The following is a 20,598-nucleotide window of genomic DNA, read 5'->3' on the forward strand; positions in this document are numbered from 1 at the left end:
AGATTAACCTTTACCAGGAATATTATTGGCACATTTTTTATTGGCTGAATTAGAAATGAATGTGTTTGCTTTATCTTCAATTTGCATAGTACATAAATTTGCAAGAAAAAGTTAACTTCTAATCAGACTTCTACACACACAAAATTCTACACACCCACATTGGGATTTTTTTTTTTTTTTGATAAGAATTTTTCTTAGTTCTCAAGTATAGTATATTCAGTACTTTTAAAAATATGACTAATTATAAAAGTTGATTTTTAAAATTTTTGTATTACTGTACTTGCCTTTTAGTAAGGAAATTTTACTTATCTGCCAATCTTATTGTATTTTATTGATTTTTATCAAGTTACAGATGTAATCACTAAAGTCTTATTAAATCATGTTGGCATGTTCTAAATTCTAGTTGTTCTCTTCTGTCGTAGGTATTTAGAAGAAATAAGTCTATGTTTTTAGTTTTTTTTGTTTTTTTGTTTTTTTAAAATAAGTCTATGTTGAAATACTAGCATAAAAAAATATTTTGTGTATTATTCCTTGGTGTTAACTTTGTGGTGGGAAGGCTCACAACGTTAATGTTTTATCAAATTCAGCCCTTCAAATAACCACTTATCTTATTTTCTTAGGATATGTAACTGTTTATAGCTATTGAGTTTTTTTTAAATCCCAGTCTTCTGTGTTCCTCTCAAGAGAGTAGCTGGTGATACTTGTTCACTGGAATTTTGGGGGAATATTATTTTTAACAAAATCAGATAGTTTTTTTTTTTTTTTTTCTTTTTTTTTTTTTCAACGTTTATTTTTTATTTTTGGGACAGAGAGAGACAGAGCATGAACGGGGGAGGGGCAGAGAGAGAGGGAGACACAGAATCGGAAACAGGCTCCAGGCTCCGAGCCATCAGCCCAGAGCCCGACGCGGGGCTCGAACTCACGGACTGCGAGATCGTGACCTGGCTGAAGTCGGACGCTTAACCGACTGCGCCACCCAGGCGCCCCTAGTTTTAAATATCCCAATAGGAAAATATTTTATTTCCCTTGATTTAAGTTAGAATATACTTCCATATCCATGTATCTTTTGTTTTTCTGGAAGAATTTCTTGCAAATAAATTAGGATTGCTAATTTAGGACAAAGCAGTTTTCTTGTGCAAAACCTGTATTAGGAAAACAACATCAGGAAAAATTTAAACAGACTTTTAAAAACAGAATAAATAATGTAAAGAAAGGTATGTTAATGGGTATGAACACACTATCATAAAGATGTCAACTTTTTTTAGGTTAATTTACCAATTCGTTATGCAAATCAGGGGTGCCTGGGTGGTTCAGCTGGTTAAGCATCTGATTTTGGCTCAGGTCATGATCTCACAGTTCATGAGTTCCAGCCCCACAATGGGCTTTGCACTGACAGTGCAGAGCCTACTTGGGATTCTCTCCTTCTCTCCCCACCCCTCCCCCACTCGCACTTTCTCTCTCAAAATAAGCTCAAATCAATAAGCTTAAAAAACAAATTCATTATGCAAATCACATATACATGCATCTTTTGACTTAGCAATCCTACTTTTAAGAATCTGTCCTAAAGATAGGAAATTATATATGCACAAGGTCATTAATTGTGGCTTTATTTTAATAGCAAAAGAACGAAAGAATGCAGATGGCTATCAGTAGCAGCCTAGTTGAATAAACTGTGGTAACCACACAAGACTTGTAAAATAGGTGTTTAGCATTTAAAATTTTTTTTTTTTCTTCAACATTTATTTATTTTTGGGACAGAGAGACACAGAGCATGAACGGGGGAAGGGCAGAGAGTGAGGGAGACACAGAATCGGAAACAGGCTCCAGGCTCTGAGCCATCAGCCCAGAGCCTGACGCGGGGCTCGAACCCACTGACCGCGAGATCGTGACCTGGCTGAAGTCGGACGCTTAACCGACTGCGCCACCCAGGCGCCCCGGTGTTTAACATTTAAACATGTAAACATGACTTGTAAAATAGAATAAGGAAGGTCTCTGTATTATGCTGTGGAATATCTTCAGCATGTATTGTTAAGTAAAAAGAGGAAGGTACAGAATAATTGCCTTTTGTATAAGTAGGGATAAAAGATGAACATGTTATATGTTACTTATATTTTTAAAAATGTAATAGCTAGATCAAATGTACCTTGCCTTATCATTTTGACTTTACAACTTAGAAACTGTTACATATAATTAAAAAGCAAACATATGTTTTTAAGCAATTGCTAACAATTGAAAATAAAAAAAAAATAGTGGCACTACTACAAAAGGAGAATTCTTTTAAGTCCTTTTACAGTGCAGTGTTTTGTTGTATATCACTAGTGGGAAATAGCCTGAATAGAAACCGAATTGCCACAAAAATTTTAAACTGCATTCTGTAGTCTTCCTGTTAGTAGTAAAATTGATAGTATTATTTTCAATATATTACATACAGGATAAGAAAAAGCAAATAAGTACTTTACTGTTACTGGAAACTATGGTTTTCAGCTTAAGACAAAAGAAACATAGGGGCGCCTGGGTGGCGCAGTTGGTTAAGCGTCCGACTTCAGCCAGGTCACGATCTCGCGGTCCGTGAGTTCGAGCCCCGCGTCGGGCTCTGGGCTGATGGCTCAGAGCCTGGAGCCTGTTTCCGATTCTGTGTCTCCCTCTCTCTCTGCCCCTCCCCCGTTCATGTTCTGTCTCTCTCTGTCCCAAAAATAAATAAACGTTGAAAAAAAAAATTTAAAAAAAAGACAAAAGAAACATAAAACAATAATAATTAAATTAAAATCTCCTGATTTTTACTTTTATTTATTTTAAAAAGTTTTTTTTTTTTTTTTTTTTTTTTTTTTACAGTTTATTTATTTTGAGAGAGAGAGCATGCGCTGGGGAGGGGCAAAGAGAGAGAGCGAGAGAGAATCCCAAACAGGTTCTTTAGGGTCAGTGCAGAGACTGATGTAGGGCTCAAACTCACAAAACCTTGAGATCATGACCTGAGCCAAAATCTAGAGTTGGATGCTTAACCAACTGAGCCACCCAGGCACCCATTGTGATCTTTACTTTTAATCAGAAGTGTTAGTAGGAAGTCTTACTCTTTTTCTTCTAAAAAAATTTTTTTTTCTTCCATGACCACTGAATGGTCCTAGAAGTAATTAGCCATGTACAATGTGGAAGCAGTGAGCATCACTTGATTTAGTAGACTCAATATAAAAAATAACCAGAGCTTCTTAGAGAAGAGTGATTTCATATCTGGGGCAAAACAGAACAAAACAAAAAAGTGTGAGAATAGCTTTGGGTATTATGTGTTACAAAAAAGACTACTAAGGTCATGTCTGTGGGACAACATCAAGGAGTTTTTCACAAAAAGAAGTAACAATGGCAATACATGGAAATATACCAAATATGTAAAAATTCGTGACTTCATTATAATACTCTTCTTCAAATCAATATAAAGCAAACTTCATTGCTTATCTTTGAAAGTTGCTAGGACAACTCATTTTTCTAAAAATTCATAAATAAGAAGGAAACATTTTTCTTGCTTCCTATTTGCAGATTGTATTTCAGAATAACTTAATAGTTGGTGAATTAAGTTCTCTATAGAAGAATTCCAACTAATCTAAGAGAAATAATAAGATTAGAAAATTTCCATTTTATACTCCCTTATAATGAATTGAGGCAAAGATCAAAACATTAAACTTAATGTGGATGGATTAGGCTGTGAAACTTGTTAACTTGCTTATTTTTAACATTATCAACCAGACATGTGCTTTGTCATGATGAAATAAAATAATCAGGAAAACTTAAACATGGCATCAGTATGAGATAATAATTAAAATTGAAGAGGTCAATTCTTGAAGAGGATATAACAACTGTACCCATGTATGCACCCAATACAAAAGCACCTAAATAATATTATGCAAATATTAACAGAGCTAGAGGCAGAAATAAACAGTAGTAATAGTAGGGGACTCTAACACTCTACTTTCAACAATAGGTAGGTCATCCATACAGAAAATCAATAAGGAAATATTGGACTTGTATTACACTTATACCAAATGCACTAACATACAGAGCACCCCATCCAACAGCAGCAGAATACACATTCTTCTGAAGTGCACAATAGAATATTCTGCAGGAGAGATCGTATGTTAGATCACAAAACAAGTCTTAACAAATTTAAAAAGAATTGAAACGATATCGAGTATCTTTTTCAGCCACAATGGTATGAAATGGTATGAGTCAATAATGGGAGGAGAGCTAGAACATTTGCAGGTATGTGGAAATTAGCACACTCCTGAACAGTCACTAGGTCGAAAAATAAATAAAAGGGAAGTAAAATATCTTGAGACAAGTGAAAATGGAAACAACATACCAAAACTTATGGGATGCAGCAAAAACAGCTCTGAGGGAGATAGATAAAAATAAGCTATGTCACCATAAATCCAGTAAAGTGTTTATAACATAAACAGCTACATTAAGAAAAAGAAAGATCTCAAAACAGCATTTATACTTCAAGGAACTGGTGGAGGTGGGGGGAGGGCAGGGAAATCAAAGTTAGCAGAAGGAAGAAAATAACAGGTCAGAGCAGAAATAAAGACTAAAAAAAACAGTAAAGATAACCAAAACTAAGAACTCTTTTCCTGAAAAGTTAAAAAAAGTAATCGATAGATGTTTAGATAGATTAAACACTGTCAGAAATGAAGAGACATTACAACCCATACTTCACAAATAAAAGGACTATAAGAAACTATGAACAATTATATGCCAACAAATTAGATAACATAAATGAAATGGATAAATTCCTGGAAACATTCAAACTACCAAGAGTGAATCATGAAGAAATAGAAAAATCTAAACAGACTTTTAACAGGTAAGGGGAGTGAATCATTAATCAGAAATCTCCCAACAAAGAAAAACCCAGGATTAGATGACTTCACTGGTGAATTTTACCATTTAATAATTACTGCCAGTCCATCTCAAACTCTTTGAAAAAATAGACATTTTTAAATGCATTTTATGAGGCCACCATTATGTTAATACCAAAGCCACACAAAGACAACATAAGACAATAAAATTACAGGGTACTTATCCCTAACAGACATAGGTGTAAAACTCAACAAAATATGAGCAAACCAAATTTAACAGCACATGAAAATGATCATATACCATGATCAAGTGGGATTTATCCCTGGGATGCAAAAATGTTTCAACATCTGCAAATCAGTCAAACACCACATTAATAGAATGAAGATTAAAAGTCATATAAACATCCTGATGTAGGAAAATCATTTGGCAAAATTCAACATCTTTTCATGATAAAAATTCTCAGTATAGAAGGAATATACCTCAACATAATAAAGACCATAAATGACAAGCCCACAGCAAACATATTTAGTGGTGAAAAGGTGAAAGTTTTTCCTGTAAGATCAAAAGAATAAGTTAGAAGATGCCTACCTTTGTCACTTCTACTCTAGTACTGAATCCTAGCCAAAGCAGTTTTAGTAAAGAAAGAAATGAGGTGCTCAAACTAGAGAGGAAAAAGTAAAATTGTCTCTGTTTGCACATGACATATATATAGAGAACCCTAAAGACTCTACCAAAAGTGTATTTGAAAAAAAAATTTTTTTAAGGTTTATTTATTTTTGAGACAGAGACAGAGCATGAACGGGGGAGGGGCAGAGAGAGAGGGAGACACAGAATCGGAAGCAGGCTCCAGGCTCTGAGCCATCAGCCCAGAGCCCGACGCGGGGCTCGAACCCACGGACCGCGAGATCGTGACCCGGGCTGAAGTCGGACGCTTAACCGACTGAGCCACCCAGGCGCCCCCCAAAAGTCTATTTGATCTAATACATGAATTCAGTAACGTTGCAGGAAACAAAGTCAACATACAAAAATCAATTGCATCTCTATACGCTAAGAACAAACTCTGAAAGAAAAATTAAGAAAGCATTCCCATGTACAATATCATTAAAAACAATAAAATACTTTGGAATATGGGGTGCCTGAGTGGCTAAGTCAGTTAAAGCATCCAACTTCAACTCAGGTCATGGTCTCACAGTTTGTGAGTTCAAGCCCTGTGCCGAGCTTTGTGCTGACAGCTCGGAACCTGGAACCTGCTTTGGATTCTGTGTCTTCCTCTCCCTTTGCTCCTCTCCCACTTGTGCTCTGTCTCTCTGTCTCTCTCTCTCAAAAATAAACATTAAAAAAAAAGGGGGGGGGGGATAAATTTAACCAAAGAGTGAAAAACCTGTATACTGAAAACTATATAAGACATCAGTGAAAGAAATTGAAGACATAAGATAAATAGATACCACATGTTCTTAGATTAGAAGAATTAATATTGTTAAAATGTCCAAACTACTGAAATTGACCTACAGATTCAGAGTAACTAACCCCTATCAAAAGTCCAATGGCATTTTTCATAGAAATAGAGCAGGCAATCTTGAAATTCATACGGGACCAAAAAAGACCAGGAATAGCCAAAGCAATCTGGAGAAAGAACAGCAAAGCTCGAGCATTGTCCTTCCTGATTTCAACTGTAGTGATCAAAACAGTATACAACTTTATAAAAACAGACACATAGACCAATCAAACAGATAGCCCAGAAATAAAACCACATATATATAGTTAACTAATCATTGACAAGGGACCAACAACACACAGTGGGACAGGTTGGCTTCTTCAGTAAATGGTGCTGGAAAATTATCCATATGTAAAAAAATGAAATTGGACGTCTGTTTTTACCACTCATAAAACAACTCAAAGTGGATTAAAGATCTAGTAAGACCTGAAACTAAAACTTGTAAAAGAAAACATGGGATGAAAAACCCTTTGACATTGGTCAAAACACAAGCAACAATAGCAAAAATAAATAGGTGGGACTACAAACTAAAAAAGTTTCGGCTCCACAGAGGACACCACTGAAGTGAAAAGGCAGTCTATGAAATGAGAGAAAATATTAGCAGACCATTTATCTGACAAGGGGGTAATATTCAAAATATAAAAGGAACTCCTATAACTCAATGGCTAAAAAACAAATAGTCTATTTTAAAAACGAACAAAGGAGCTGAATAGATACTTTTCCAAAAAATATATACAAAGGATATCTGGATGGTTCAGTAGGTTTACCTACCAGCTCTTGATTTCGGCTCAGGTTAAAAATCTCACAGTTTGTGGGATTGGGTCCCTTGTCTGGCTCTGTGCTGACAGTGTGGAGCCTGCATGGGATTCTCTCTCTTTCCCTCTTTCTCTGCCCTTCCCCTGCTCGTGCACACGCTCTTTCCTTTGTCTCAAAATAAATAAACTTAAAAAAAAATACACACACAAATAGCCAAACAGGTACAAGAAAAGGTGCTTAATGTTAACATCACAATCATCAGAGAAATGCAAATCAAAACCACAATGAGATAACACCTCACACCTGTTAGGGTTACTCTTATCAAAAACCAAAGGACAAGTATTGGTGAGGATGTTAAGAAAGGGGAACCCTTGTTTCCACTGCTGGTGGGAATGTAAACTGGTGCAAATGGAAAACAGTATGGAGGTTCCTCAAAAAATTACAAATAGTGGGGCACCTGGGTGGCTCAGTCGGTTGGGTGTCTGACCCTTGATCTCCACTTGGGTGTTGATCTCAGGGTCATGAGTTCAACCTCCACATTGGACTCTGCTGGGCATGAAGCCTACTTTAAAAAAAGAAAAAAAAAAAAACAGGAAAGAAAAAAAATTACAAATAGAATTATATGCCCCAGCAAATTCCACTTCTGGGTGCATATCTGAAGGAAATAAAAACAGGTTCTTGAAGAGATAATTGCACTCCCATGTTTATTGTAGCAGTTTTTCACAATAGCCAAGAAACAACCTAAGTGTCCATTACCAGGTAGATGGATAAAGAAAATGTGATTTATACATATATGTGTACACACACATACACACTGGAATAATATTCAGCCACAAAAAAAGAGGGAAATCATTTCCAACAACATAGATGAATCTGGAGGGCATTTAGCTAAGTGAAATAAGCCAAAGATAAATATTATGTATCATTTATATGGAAAATCTTTAAAAAGAAAAAGTCAAATCTGTAGGAATGGAGAGTAGAGTGTTTGCCAGGGGCTGGTGGGGTGTAAAGAAATGAGAAATTGGTCAAGGATATAAACTTTCTGTTATAAGATGAGTAAGTTTTAAAGATCTGATGTATAGCGTTGTGACTAGTTAACAATACTGTATTCTGTACCTGAAATTTCCAGGAGAGTAGATCTGAAGCATTCTTATCAAAAAGAAAAAAAAGTATGTGAGGTGTTGATGTGTTAATTAACTTCTTTGTGGTAGTCATTTCACAATGTATGTATATGTCAAATCCCATTGTACACTTTATATACAATTTTATTTGGGTAATTCAGTTATACCTAAATAAAACTGGGGAAAATGATACCAGTTACAAAAAACCATAAGAAGTAAAAACACTTTTGCTGTTTCTATCAAGAAATTAATACTAATTTTGTAAATGCGATAATAGTATTACTGTATTGTATGTTTTTATATGTTAGAGGTTTGTGCCATTGAAGATACATACATATTTATAGGTGAGATGATTTGATGACCACAGTTTGCTTTAAAGTACTCCAGTACTTTTTAGGGTGCCTGAGTGGCTCAGTAGGTTATTTCAACAAATACTTTGGAAAAGTTTTTGGAGATTTGTGACAACTTGAAAAAACTCCTAGGTAAACTGTGTAGCCTTTCTTTTATGCCAAAAAAAAAAAAAAGGTGGTTATTGTTTATGTTATCAGTAAGGCTTTCAGTCAGAAATAGGCTATTAGTTTTTAGGTAATCAAAAGTTGTATGCGGATTTTTGACTGCAGAAGGTGTTGACATCCCTAACCCCTGCACTGTTTAGGGGTCAACTGTATATTGTAGCAACTATGTGTTAAAAATAGGTATATTTGTGCATTCTGGCTTACTTATACTCTTTCAGCTTTTATGTTAAAAGCATAACCAGTTTGAAAACTGAAGATGATACCATTTTTTGGTTTTGTGATATTTTATAGTTATGTACTTGGGATTCAGTAAATATAATGATAGTGAAAGGCAATGCAAAAAATGATTAGTATCTCTTTAATGGTGGCTCTAACTAAATATAATGAGAACACATTTAAGTACTTCTAAAATATGTGAAAATAACCTCAACCTGGAACTTAGTTTTAAAACATTTTACCTTGAAAGGTCAGCTATCATCTGTTAAATTGTGGAGACAATAGAAGAGAAAAATTGACTCCATATATTAAAGATTAACTTATTTTCTTAAATTATTTTCTTTCATCAGGCTTTCTAATGATAAAGAGTTTTGTCTTTTTTTTTTTTTTTTTTTTTTCTTTTTCTTTTTCTTTTTAAGGAAGGTGGAGTGTTTACTTTTGGAGCTGGAGGGTATGGTCAGTTGGGTCATAACTCTACCAGTCATGAAATAAATCCAAGGAAAGTTTTTGAACTTATGGGAAGCATTGTCACTCAGATTGCTTGTGGAAGGTAAGTTATTGTATACGAGTATTTTAGTCTCTATAATTCAGTTACTTAAAATTTTTTCTAACAGTCCAGAGGTCTTTTATTTATTTATTTTTTTTAATGTTTATTTATTTATTTTGGGGGAGAAAGGGGAGAGGGAAGGGGAACGTGTGTGGGGGAAGGGCAGAGAGAGGGAGAGAGAATCCCAAACAGGATCTGTGCTGTCAATGCATGATCTCCTGACCTGGGACAAGTCAAGAGTGACACTTAACCAATTGAGCCACCCAGGCACCCCTAGAGGTCTTTTGTTTTTTTACACCTTCTTGGCCATGAATTTATAGGGAGTGAGTTCTAGTAGCTGAAGCTTCTTTCCGTTGGTTCTCACAAACTGTATTTCTCTGGTTGGAGCATGCTGGCACTTCAGTTGAACTCAAGTACTTTTTTCTTTGGCTTCCTTTTTTAATGATCATTTCCCTTCACATGTTTGAGGAAGCTCTATCTTGGCTGTCAGAGTACTTAATGTTTTCAGTATGCACAATAATTTTCTAGGCAAGAAGAATCTTGTCTTTGTTTATTTACAATGATGCCACCAGCATGCTGGGTATCATCATAGACTTCCAGTTTTGCCTTGGTAACATTTGTCCAGCATTCCTTTTTGAATAGTGCCCATCCCCTCTATGTCTATGGTATAACCTTTCTTGTGGATTTGTGTGTATGTGGTCAAAGTACCAATTCCATGTTTGCTAAAAGTCCTAGAGAACATATAGGGGTGTCTCTCCTTTTTCCCTTTGTGTTGGTCATTTTGCAAATTACTAGAAGATGGCAGTTCCTAGCTGAAAGTAGGTATTTTTTTTAATGAGTTGTTTAGCATTCTAGCAATCTAAGATAAAAACATTCTTCCTTAAATGCCTGATTTGCTGGTGAGGAGTAATAGTAACAGGAGAAACATCATTTATACTTATTATTTTACTTTTCTCTATTTGAAAAAGATTTATCTGGGGCAAGATATTAATAATATATATGTGACATTGTATTTATTGTATGTAGCATCACACTTGAGGGTGAAGTATAGGTCATCTTTTTTTTTTCTTTTCCACCTTTTTAAATTTAAACAGTGAGGAAATTGAGCAGTTAATTAACACCTGAGAGTAGTTATTGCTGAAAGTTGAATTGGAATACTGATTTCCTGATTCCCAATTCTTGGGAGTAAGTACAAGAGTCACAGCTTTGAAATTGAGCTTCACCTTTGGTGGATTAAATTAGGTAGACTCCCAAAAAGCAAAATATACTTTGTTTGACTAACTCAGCTTGATTTTTACCTCATAGTATATATCCATATAAAATATAGTTCAGTCTTGCCAACTGTTAACTTCAAATACATGAAATCACACTGTAGGTAGTCTTTGGTAGCTTTTTTTTTTTTAACAGGCATTTATTTGTGTGCTTCCAGTTTTTTGCAATTACAAATAATGTTGCTTTGAACATTTGTTATATGATATACATAAACCTTTATATTTCTAAGTATATACCTAAAATGGGATTGCTGGGTCATAGAGGATATTTAACTTGAATTTTGCAGGTTAATGTCACCCTGTTTACCAGAATTTACATTCCACATTTATGTGTCCTTGTCCCCATTTGGCATTGTCAGACTTTGAAATTTTTGCTAATCTCTTGGATATTTAGTGTTACTTAATCATGATTTTAGGGGTGCCTGGGTGGCATAGTCAGTTAAGCATCTGACTCGATTTCGGCTCAGGTCATGATCTCATGGTTCATGGGTACACATTGGGCTGTGCGCAGACGGAGTAGAGTCAGCTTAAGATTCTCTTTCTCTCTTGGCCCCTGCTTGCATGCTTTCTCTCTCTCACACAAAATAAATAAATAAACCTTTTAAAACATCATGACTTTAATTTGCATTTCCATGATTTGATATGGATTGGATTGAATCTGTAGATCACTTTGGGAAGTATTGATATTTTAACATTAAGTTTTCCAATCCGTGAACATGAAATGTCTTTCCATTTATGTCTTTAACTTCTTTCAGTAAGTTTTGTAGTTTTCATCCTATATCTTTTACCTTTTTGTTCAATTTCTAAATATCTTATTCTTTTTTTTTTTTTTTTAATTTTTTTTTTCAACGTTTTTATTTATTTTTGGGACAGAGAGAGACAGAGCATGAACGGGGGAGGGGCAGAGAGAGAGGGAGACACAGAATCAGAAACAGGCTCCAGGCTCCGAGCCATCCGCCCAGAGCCTGACGCGGGGCTCGAACTCACGGACCGCGAGATCGTGACCCGGGCTGAAGTCGGACGCTTAACCGACTGCGCCACCCAGGCGCCCCTATCTTATTCTTTTTGATACTATTGTAAATGGCATTGTTTTTAAATTTCTTTTTCGATTGTTCATTATTAATGTATAGAAATACAATTGATTTTTGCATTTTGGTTTTGTATCCTGCTGTTTTGGTGATTTTTGTTTCTTTTTTTTGTTTTGTTTTTTAGTTCTGATAGATTTTTGGTGGAATCTCTAAGGTTTTCAACATATAAGATCATATCATCTGTACACAGAGATAATTTTACTACTTTCTCAATTTAGGTGGCTTTTATTTCTTTTTCTTGCTAAAACTTCCAGTACTATGTTGTTGCATAGTATTCAAAGTAGACATCCTTGCCTTGTTCCTGATCTTAGAGGAAACTTTCAGTCTGTCACCATTGAGTATGATGTTTATTGTGGGTTTTTCATAGATGGCTTTTATTATGTTGAGGTAATGTTCTTCTTAGTTTTTGAGTATTTCAAAAAAGGGTGTTGAATTTTGTTGACTTTTTTTCTGTATCAGTTGAAATGATAATAATGGGTTTTTTTCTTCATTGCCTTAATATTATAAATTACTTTGATCAGTTTGCATATGTTGAACCATCCCTGCATTCCAGGAATGAATCCCATGTGCCTTTGCTGTACAGTTTTTTATTTTTTTATTTTATTTTTAAAATTTTTTTTTCAACGTTTATTTATTTTTGGGACAGAGAGAGACAGAGCATGAACGGGGGAGGGTCAGAGAGAGAGGGAGACACAGAACCAGAAGCAGGCTGCAGGCTCTGAGCCATCAGCCCAGAGCCTGACGCGGGGCTCGAACTCACGGACCGCGAGATCGTGACCTGGCTGAAGTCGGACGCTTAACCGACTGTGCCACCCAGGCGTCCCTGTACAGTTTTTTTTTTTTTTTTAATTTTTATTTTTTGTTTTTTTTTTTTAAATTTTTTTTTTTTTTTAATTTATTTTTGACAGAGAGAGAGACAGCGCATGAGCGAGGGAGGGGCAGAGAGAGAGGAAGACACAGAATCCGAAACAGGCTCCAGGCTCCAAGCTGTCAGCACGGAGCCTGATGCGGGGCTCGAACTCACGAACTGTGAGATCATGACCTGAGCCGAAGTCGGATGCTCAGCCCACTGAGCCACCCAGGCGCCCCTGTACAGTTTTTTAATATACTACTGGATTCTGTTTGCTAATATTGTATTGAGAATTTTTGCATCACTGTCCATAAGGGATAATGGTCTGTAGTTTTCTTGTAGAGTCCTTGTCTGACTTTGATATCAGGACAGTGTTGGCCTCATGGAATGAGTTAGAAAGTTACACCCCTTCAAGTTTTTTGGAAAACTCTGAATAGGATTGGATTTAGTTCTTTTAATGTTTGGTAGAAGTCACCAATGAAACTATTTAATGTAGGGCTTTTCTTTGCTGGGAGATTTTTTTTTTTTTTATCAATTTAGTCGTTTTACTGTTCATAGATCTTTTCTGTTTTCCTATTTTTCATGATGTAGTACTAGTAAATTTTGTATTTCTAAGATTTTGTGTATTTTATCTAAATCATCTAATTTTTGGCAAATAATTGCTTATATACTCTTCTTATGATCCTTTTTATTTTGGCAGCATTAATAGTAGGGCCCCTACTTTTACTTCTGATTTTAGTAATTTCTTTCTTCTCTTTTTTCTTAGTCAAGTTAAAGTTCTGTCAGTTTTGTTGATCTTTGTAAAACCAGCTTTTAGTTCCACTGACTTTTGCTATTTTTGTATTCTCTATTTCATTTATCTCAGCTCTAATTTTTCTTCTGCTAGCTTTGTGTTTAAAGTTGTAAAGTTGGGTTGTTCACATGAGATCTTTCTTGTTTTTAAATGTAAATTTCCCCCTTATCACTACTTTCCCTTCATCTCTTGTTTTGATATATTGTGTTTTCATTTTCATTTATCTCTTACGTCTTTCTGATTTGTCTGTGATTTCTTTGATTCATAGGTCATTTAAAAGTGTGTTGTTGAATTTCCACAGATTTGTGAATTTTGTAATTTGCTAATGTTACTGATTTCTAATGTTATCCCATTGTGTTCAGAGAAGATACTTTATATGGTGTCTGTCTTTTAAAATCTATTAAGACTTACTTTCTGGCCTACCATATGGTCTAATGTGGATAGTGTCCCATGTCATTTGAGAAGAATGTGTATATTATTGTTGTTGAATAGTGTGTCCTATTAGATCTAGTTGACTTATTGTGTTGTTCAAATTCTCTTTTTCCTTACTTCTGTGTGGTTATTCTGTTTTTGAGAGTAAGGTTATTAAAGTCTCTAACCATTATTGCAGAATAATTTCTCCCTTCAGTTCTTTCAGTTTTTGTTTTATATATTTTGATGGTCTTTTATTAGATGTGTAAATGATTTTAATTGTTACTTTTGCTGTATTGAACCTTTTGTTGAAATATAATGTCCTTTGTCTCTTGTAACCTTTTTTGATTTAAAGTCTGTTTTGTCCGCTAATTGTATGGCCATTTTGCTCTCTTTTGGTTATTGGCATGGAATATCTTTTTTCATCTTTTCACTTTTTGGTCTTTTTTTTTTTTTTTTTTTTTTTAATACCATTCTGCCAGTCTCTGTGATTTGAGTGCACAACTTAACCCATTTACATTTAAAGGTAATTATGAGATGTAGGGACTTCTGTCATTTTGTTATTTTCTTTCTGTATGTCTTATACTTTTTTGTTCTTCATTTCCTGGATTTACTCTCTTTTTGTTGTTTGTTGTTGTTGTTGTTGTTGTTTTAGTGAAATGTTTTAATTCTCTTCTCATGTCCTTTTCTGTATATTCTATAGCTACTTTCTTTGTGGTTACCATGGTGATTACATTTAAGATCCTGAAGTTATAACACTAATTCACATTGATACTGGGTTAACTTCAACAACATACAAAAACTCTGTTCCTGTATGGCTCTACTGCCACCCCCTTTCAGTTATTGTTTTCACAACATAACTTATTTGTACTGTGTGTCACAGTCATACCATCTGTGAATCAGTTTAGCTTTATTTCTTCATTTCTAATACTTATGCTTAACATATCTCTTGTCCTAGTGTCCTGTCTGGGACACCAGGTTGATGTTCACTAGAAGTACTAAAGATCAAGGCATGTTGTCCTGTGTTCTGTCTGTGAGCAAACCTTTAGTATTTCACAATTAAGTATCATGTTTGCCATAAGTTTACTGTAGATAACCTATATCACATTAAGGAATTTTTCTTTTTTCGTAGTTAAAAGGATTATTTATTTATTTTTAATAAGTGGCTGTTAAGTATTTGTTGGTCTTTCTGGATCTATTGAAATGATTTATGATTTTTCTCCTTTAATCTGTTAATTTGGTGAACTATATGAATGGATTTTAGTAACTAAAAACAGCTTTACTTTTCTGTAGTAGCTCCAGTTTAATCATCTATGTTACCATTTTGTATAGTGCTGCATTTGGTTTGCTAATATTTTAAAAATATTACTTGTATTTATGTTTATCCCTGAGCTTGGTTTATAATTTTCTGTTACTTTTTGTTTTGTGGGGTTTTTGGTTTTTGTTTTTGTTTTTGTTTTTTTTAATTTAGTTAACATAGAGTGCAGTATTGGTTTCAGGAGAATTCAGTGATTCATCACTTAAATACAATAACCAGTGCTCATCACAAGTGCCCTCCTTAATACCCATCACTCATCTAGCCCATCTCTCACCCACTTCCCTCTATCAACCCTCAATTTGTTCTCTATTGTTAAGAGTCTCTTGTGGTTTATTTCCCTCTCTCCTTTTCCCTCCCCCTTTTCATATGTTTATCTGTTTCTTAAATGCCACATATGAATGAAATTGTATGGTATTTGTCTTTCTCTGACTTATTTTGCTTGGCATAATACATTCTAGCTCCATTGATGTCATTGCAAATGGCAAGATTTCGTTCTTTTTGATGGCTGAGTAATATTCCATTGTGTATATGTACTACTTTTTTATCCATTCATCAGTTGATGGACATTTGGGCTCTCTCCACAGTTTGGCTATTGTTGATAATGCTGCTGTAAATATCAGGGTGTATGTACCCCTTTGAATTTGTGTTTTTGTACCTCGGGGTAAATACTGAATTGTGTAATTGCTAGATCTTAGAGTAGTTTTATTTTCAGTGTTTTGAGGAACCTCCATACTGTTCTCCAGAGTGACTGCACCAGTTCTCATTCCCACCAACAGTGCAAAAGGAACGTTTCTCTTTTCTCTGCATCCTCGCCAACACCTGTTGTTTCTCGTGTTGTTAATTTTAGCCATTCTGACAGGTGCAATGTGGTATCTCATTGTGGTTTTACTTCGTTATTTTCCTGATGATGAATGGTGTTGAGCATCTTTTCATATGTGTTAGTCAACTGGATGTCTTCTTTGAAAAAGTATCTATTCATGTCTTCTGCGCATTTCTTAACTGGGCTATTTGGTTTTTGGCTGTTTAGTTTGATAAGTTCTTTATAGATTTTGAATACTAACCCTTTATCCAATATGTCATTTGTAAATATCTTCCCCCATTCCATAGGCTGCCTTTTAGTTTTGTTAATTGTTTGCTGTGCAGGAGCTTTTTATCTTGATGAAGTCCCAGTAGTTCACATTTGTTGTTATTTTTGCCAGGTTTTATTATTAAGGTTATGCTAGTCTAATAATATATATTGGGGATTATACCCTTGTTTTCTCTTTATTTGGAAGACAACCACTTTAGAAGTTAGTAGACCTTGTCATTTAAAGCCATCTGGGCTTGGTATTTTCTTTTTTGGAATTTTAAAAACATTGTTCAGTTTCTTTATAAGGTAGCTTTAATATTTTTTCTTGTCAGTTATTTGTAATTTAGATTTTTCTATGAATTTTTCCATTTTTGTTTAAATTGTAAACATGTGAATGTAAAATTTCAGTATCAATATTAGCCTATTGCTATAGAAACAACATGCCAGTGACCTATAAAAATAAATGTTTATTTCTTACTCTGTGGATCATCTGAGATGGTTCTTTCTCAGGCTATGGGTCACCTGGAGTGGCTCTTATTTTTGCTGCAAGTTGGGACAGCTGTTTCAAGATGTATGACCATTAGGGAGACTTCGCTCAGTCTGCAGCTAAGCAGGGATGGCTTTGTTACGGGTCTCATTTCAGGCCAGAGAACAGTGGCTACCTCTGGGTATTTTATTTTCTTTGGGAGTAGCACCTGTACGTGTACTTCTCAAGCTTCTGCTTCAGAAATCCTGTTGACCAAAAACAAATTACATGACCAAGAGTAAGGTTAAGGTAGGGGGAATGCATGGTGCTTATCTACCATCAGGCTGTAACAAGACTGTGCATGTTTAATACTACAGGATAGTAAAGAGGTGGAATTATATTTTCAGTAGACTACAGTATTATCTTAAAAAAATTTTTTTATGTTTGTATGATCTATAGTGATCTCTTGTTTTTTTCCTGTTTTGATGTTGGTAAATTTTCCTTTCTTTCCTGATCTTTTTTTTTAAACCTCCATTTCTAGAGGTTTATCAATTTATTAATCTTTTCACAGAACCAACTTTTTTTCTTTACGATCCATATTTTGTGTATATTTTTCATTTCATACATTTCAGTCTTTAGTTCATTCAGTGGTGGGATGCAGTGTTCTGTATATGCCCATTATATGGTTTTTATTTTTAGTTTTTTAAATGTTTATTTTTGAGAGAGAGTGAGCGAGCAGGGGAGGGGCAGATAGAGAGGGAGAGAAAGAGAATCCCAAGTGGGCTCTGCTCTGTCAGTACAGAGCCTGACGCCAGGCTTGAACTCATGAACTGAGAGATCATGACCTGAGCTGAAATCAAGAGCCAGATGCTTAACCGACTGAGCCACTCAGGTGTCTCAATTATGTAAAGTTTTTCTAACAATGTTCAGATCTTCTGTGTGGCATTTTTGTTTGTTGGCTTGTTTTGCTTGACCATTTTTTAATTAGTTACTGAAGAAGAAATATTACAGTGTTCTACACTGTTTGACTGTTTTTAATTTTTTCTTGTAAGTTTGACAGTTTTTGCTTTTGAGTCCATCTTAAGTGCATAAAATTCCAATTTTATCTCTTCTTGGTGAATTGAAATTTTTATCATTGTGATTGTAACCTCTAGACCACTTTTTTTTTTTTTTTAATTTTTTTTTTTTTTCAACGTTTATTTATTTTGGGACAGAGAGAGACAGAGCATGAACGGGGGAGGGGCAGAGAGAGAGGGAGACACAGAATCGGAAACAGGCTCCAGGCTCTGAGCCATCAGCCCAGAGCCTGACGCGGGGCTCGAACTCCCGGACCGCGAGATCGTGACCTGGCTGAAGTCGGACGCTTAACCGACTGCGCCACCCAGGCGCCCCTCTAGACCACTTTTTAATGATACTTTTTAAAATTTATTTTGAGAGAGAGTGCACATAGATAGAAGTGGGGGAGGGGCAGTTCGAGAAGGAGAGAGAATCCAAAGTAAGCTCTATGCTTAGCTCTGAGCCCATCGTGGGGCCTGATCATGACTTGAACAGATATCAAGAGTAGGTTGCTTAACTTGGGGCGCCTGGGTGGCGCAGTCGGTTAAGCGTCCGACTTCAGCCAGGTCACGATCTCGCGGTCCGTGAGTTCGAGCCCCGCGTCGGGCTCTGGGCTGATGGCTCAGAGCCTGGAGCCTGTTTCTGATTCTGTGTCTCCCTCTCTCTCTGCCCCTCCCCCGTTCATGCTCTGTCTCTCTCTGTCCCAAAAATAAATAAACGTTGAAAAAAAAAATTAAAAAAAAAAAAAAAAAAAAAAAAGAGTAGGTTGCTTAACAGACTGAGCCACCCAGGCACCCCTGGGTCTCTTTTTATCTGATGTTAATAGGGCTACTCCTACTTACGTATTTTTTCGTATATTGTATGTTATATTCATTCTTTACATATTTTTCATTTATACATAATCTTTTACCTTGTCTTTCTGCGGGTTTTGGATGACTATCATGTAAACAGCATTAAGTTAGATCTTTAAAAATTTAGTATGGTAGTTTTGCCATTGGCAACAACATGAATGGATCTAGAGGGTATAATGCTAAGTAAAATAAGTCAGAGAAAAACAAATATTATATGATTGCACTCATATGTTAAGAAACAAAAGGGGTGCCTGGGTGGCTCAGTTGGTTAAGTGTCCCAACTCCTGATTTTGGCTCAGGTTCTCACTGTTCATGGGATTGAGGCCTGCATTGGGCTCTGTGCTGACGGCAGAGAGCCTGCCTGGGATTTTCTCATTCAGTATAACACTGAATGTTAATTATATTCAAATTAAATAAAAGAATCCACTCTGGGAATCTTTGTCTTTAAATTGACCATTTTGTCAGTTTTGTAATTACGAATACATTTGTATTTAATCCTGCCATAATATTTTATATTGTCTTTGTCATCTATTGTATAATGTGTTGTATTTATTTTTGTTTTGTTTTATTATTAGAGCAAGTGCTCATGATTAGGGGAGAGGGGCAGTGGGAGAGAGAGAGAGAGAATCCTAAACAGGCTTCACACTCCATGTGGAGCTCAGTGCTGGGCTCAATCCCACCACCCTGGGATCATAACCTTAGCTGAAATCAGGAGTTGGACACTCAACCAGTTGAGCCACTCATATGCCCTACTATCTATCTTTAAATACTTTATTTTTTTCTTCTCTAATTTTCTTTTCTTTGGATTGATAGTTTTTTAAGTGTGTGTAATTCCCTTTTCTTATTTGGAAACTATACCTTCTTTTTTAGTTGTTACTTTAAACATAAATGGAAACAACATTTATCTTTAATTTATATTAATAAATAACTTTTTCTTTTTGTGGCATTATGAGGACCTCTCATTTACCTTTCCCAACTTTTCATTCTCTATATTTTAAACTTCACAAAAACATTGTTTCATATAGTCAGTGTACATTTAGAAATGCCTATATATTTACTACCTTTTTTTTCTGCTCTTCATATTTTCCAGTTCCTTTGGTCTGAACATCCTCTGGAATTTTCTTTGAATAGATCTGCACACTCTTTTATCTAAAAATGTTTTATTTCACTTTAATTCTTTTTATTTTTTTATTTTTAATGTTTATTTTTGAGAGAGAGAGAGAGAGAGAGACAGAGTGTGAGTGGGAGAGGGGCAGAGAGAGAGGGAGACACAGAATCTGAAGCAGGCTCCAGTCTCCAAGCTGTTAGCACAGAGCCTAATGGAGAGCTTGAACTCACAAACTGTGAGATCATGACCTGAGCTGAAGTCAGACACTCAACCGACTGAGCCACCCAGGCCTCCCATATTTCACTTTAATTCTTTAATGATGTTGGCGATGATGGAATTCTAGCTTGGTAATTACTTTCAGTGCTTTGAAGATACCATTCTATTGTCTTTTGGCTTTGCTTATTGAGAAGCCAGCTATTAGTATGTTGCTCCTTTGAAGGTATTATGTTTCTTTTTTTTGTTTTAATTTTAAATGTTTATTTATTTTTGAGAGATGGAGAGACAGCATGAGTAGGGGAGGGGCAGAGAAAGAGGAAGACACAGAATCCAAAGTAGGTTCCAGTCTCTGAGCTGTCAGCACAGAGCCCGATGCGGGGCTCGAACTCATGAACTGTGAGATCGTGACCTGAGCCGAAGTCGGACGCTTAACCGACTGAGCCGCCCAGGAGCCCCTGTTGTGTTTCTTTTTAAATCTTTTTCCAGTTTTGCTTTCATTTTTCAGGGTCTGATTTCCTCATTTTCCTATGGGGCTTCTTGAGTCTGGAATAATACCTTTGATCAGTTATGGGGGATTCAAAGCTATTATCTGCTTAGACATAGCTTCTC

The 20,598-nt window shown here is 35.5% G+C and overlaps 1 protein-coding gene across 6 annotated transcripts in view; it reads left to right on the forward strand.

Annotated features, from left to right (window-relative positions):
* Positions 1 to 20,598, forward strand: part of HERC4 (HECT and RLD domain containing E3 ubiquitin protein ligase 4) — a 139,001-nt gene that overhangs the window by 41,255 nt on the left and 77,148 nt on the right. For all 6 annotated transcript variants that reach the window (XM_030335262.2, XM_030335259.1, XM_030335260.1 and 3 more), the window contains one exon: positions 9,365 to 9,495. In XM_030335262.2, the coding sequence (XP_030191122.1) occupies positions 9,365 to 9,495 (131 nt within the window). The remainder of the gene's footprint in view (positions 1 to 9,364; positions 9,496 to 20,598) is intronic.

The sequence above is a fragment of the Lynx canadensis genome, chromosome D2, assembly GCF_007474595.2.
Source record: "Lynx canadensis isolate LIC74 chromosome D2, mLynCan4.pri.v2, whole genome shotgun sequence".
Classification (NCBI taxonomy): domain Eukaryota; kingdom Metazoa; phylum Chordata; class Mammalia; order Carnivora; family Felidae; genus Lynx; species Lynx canadensis.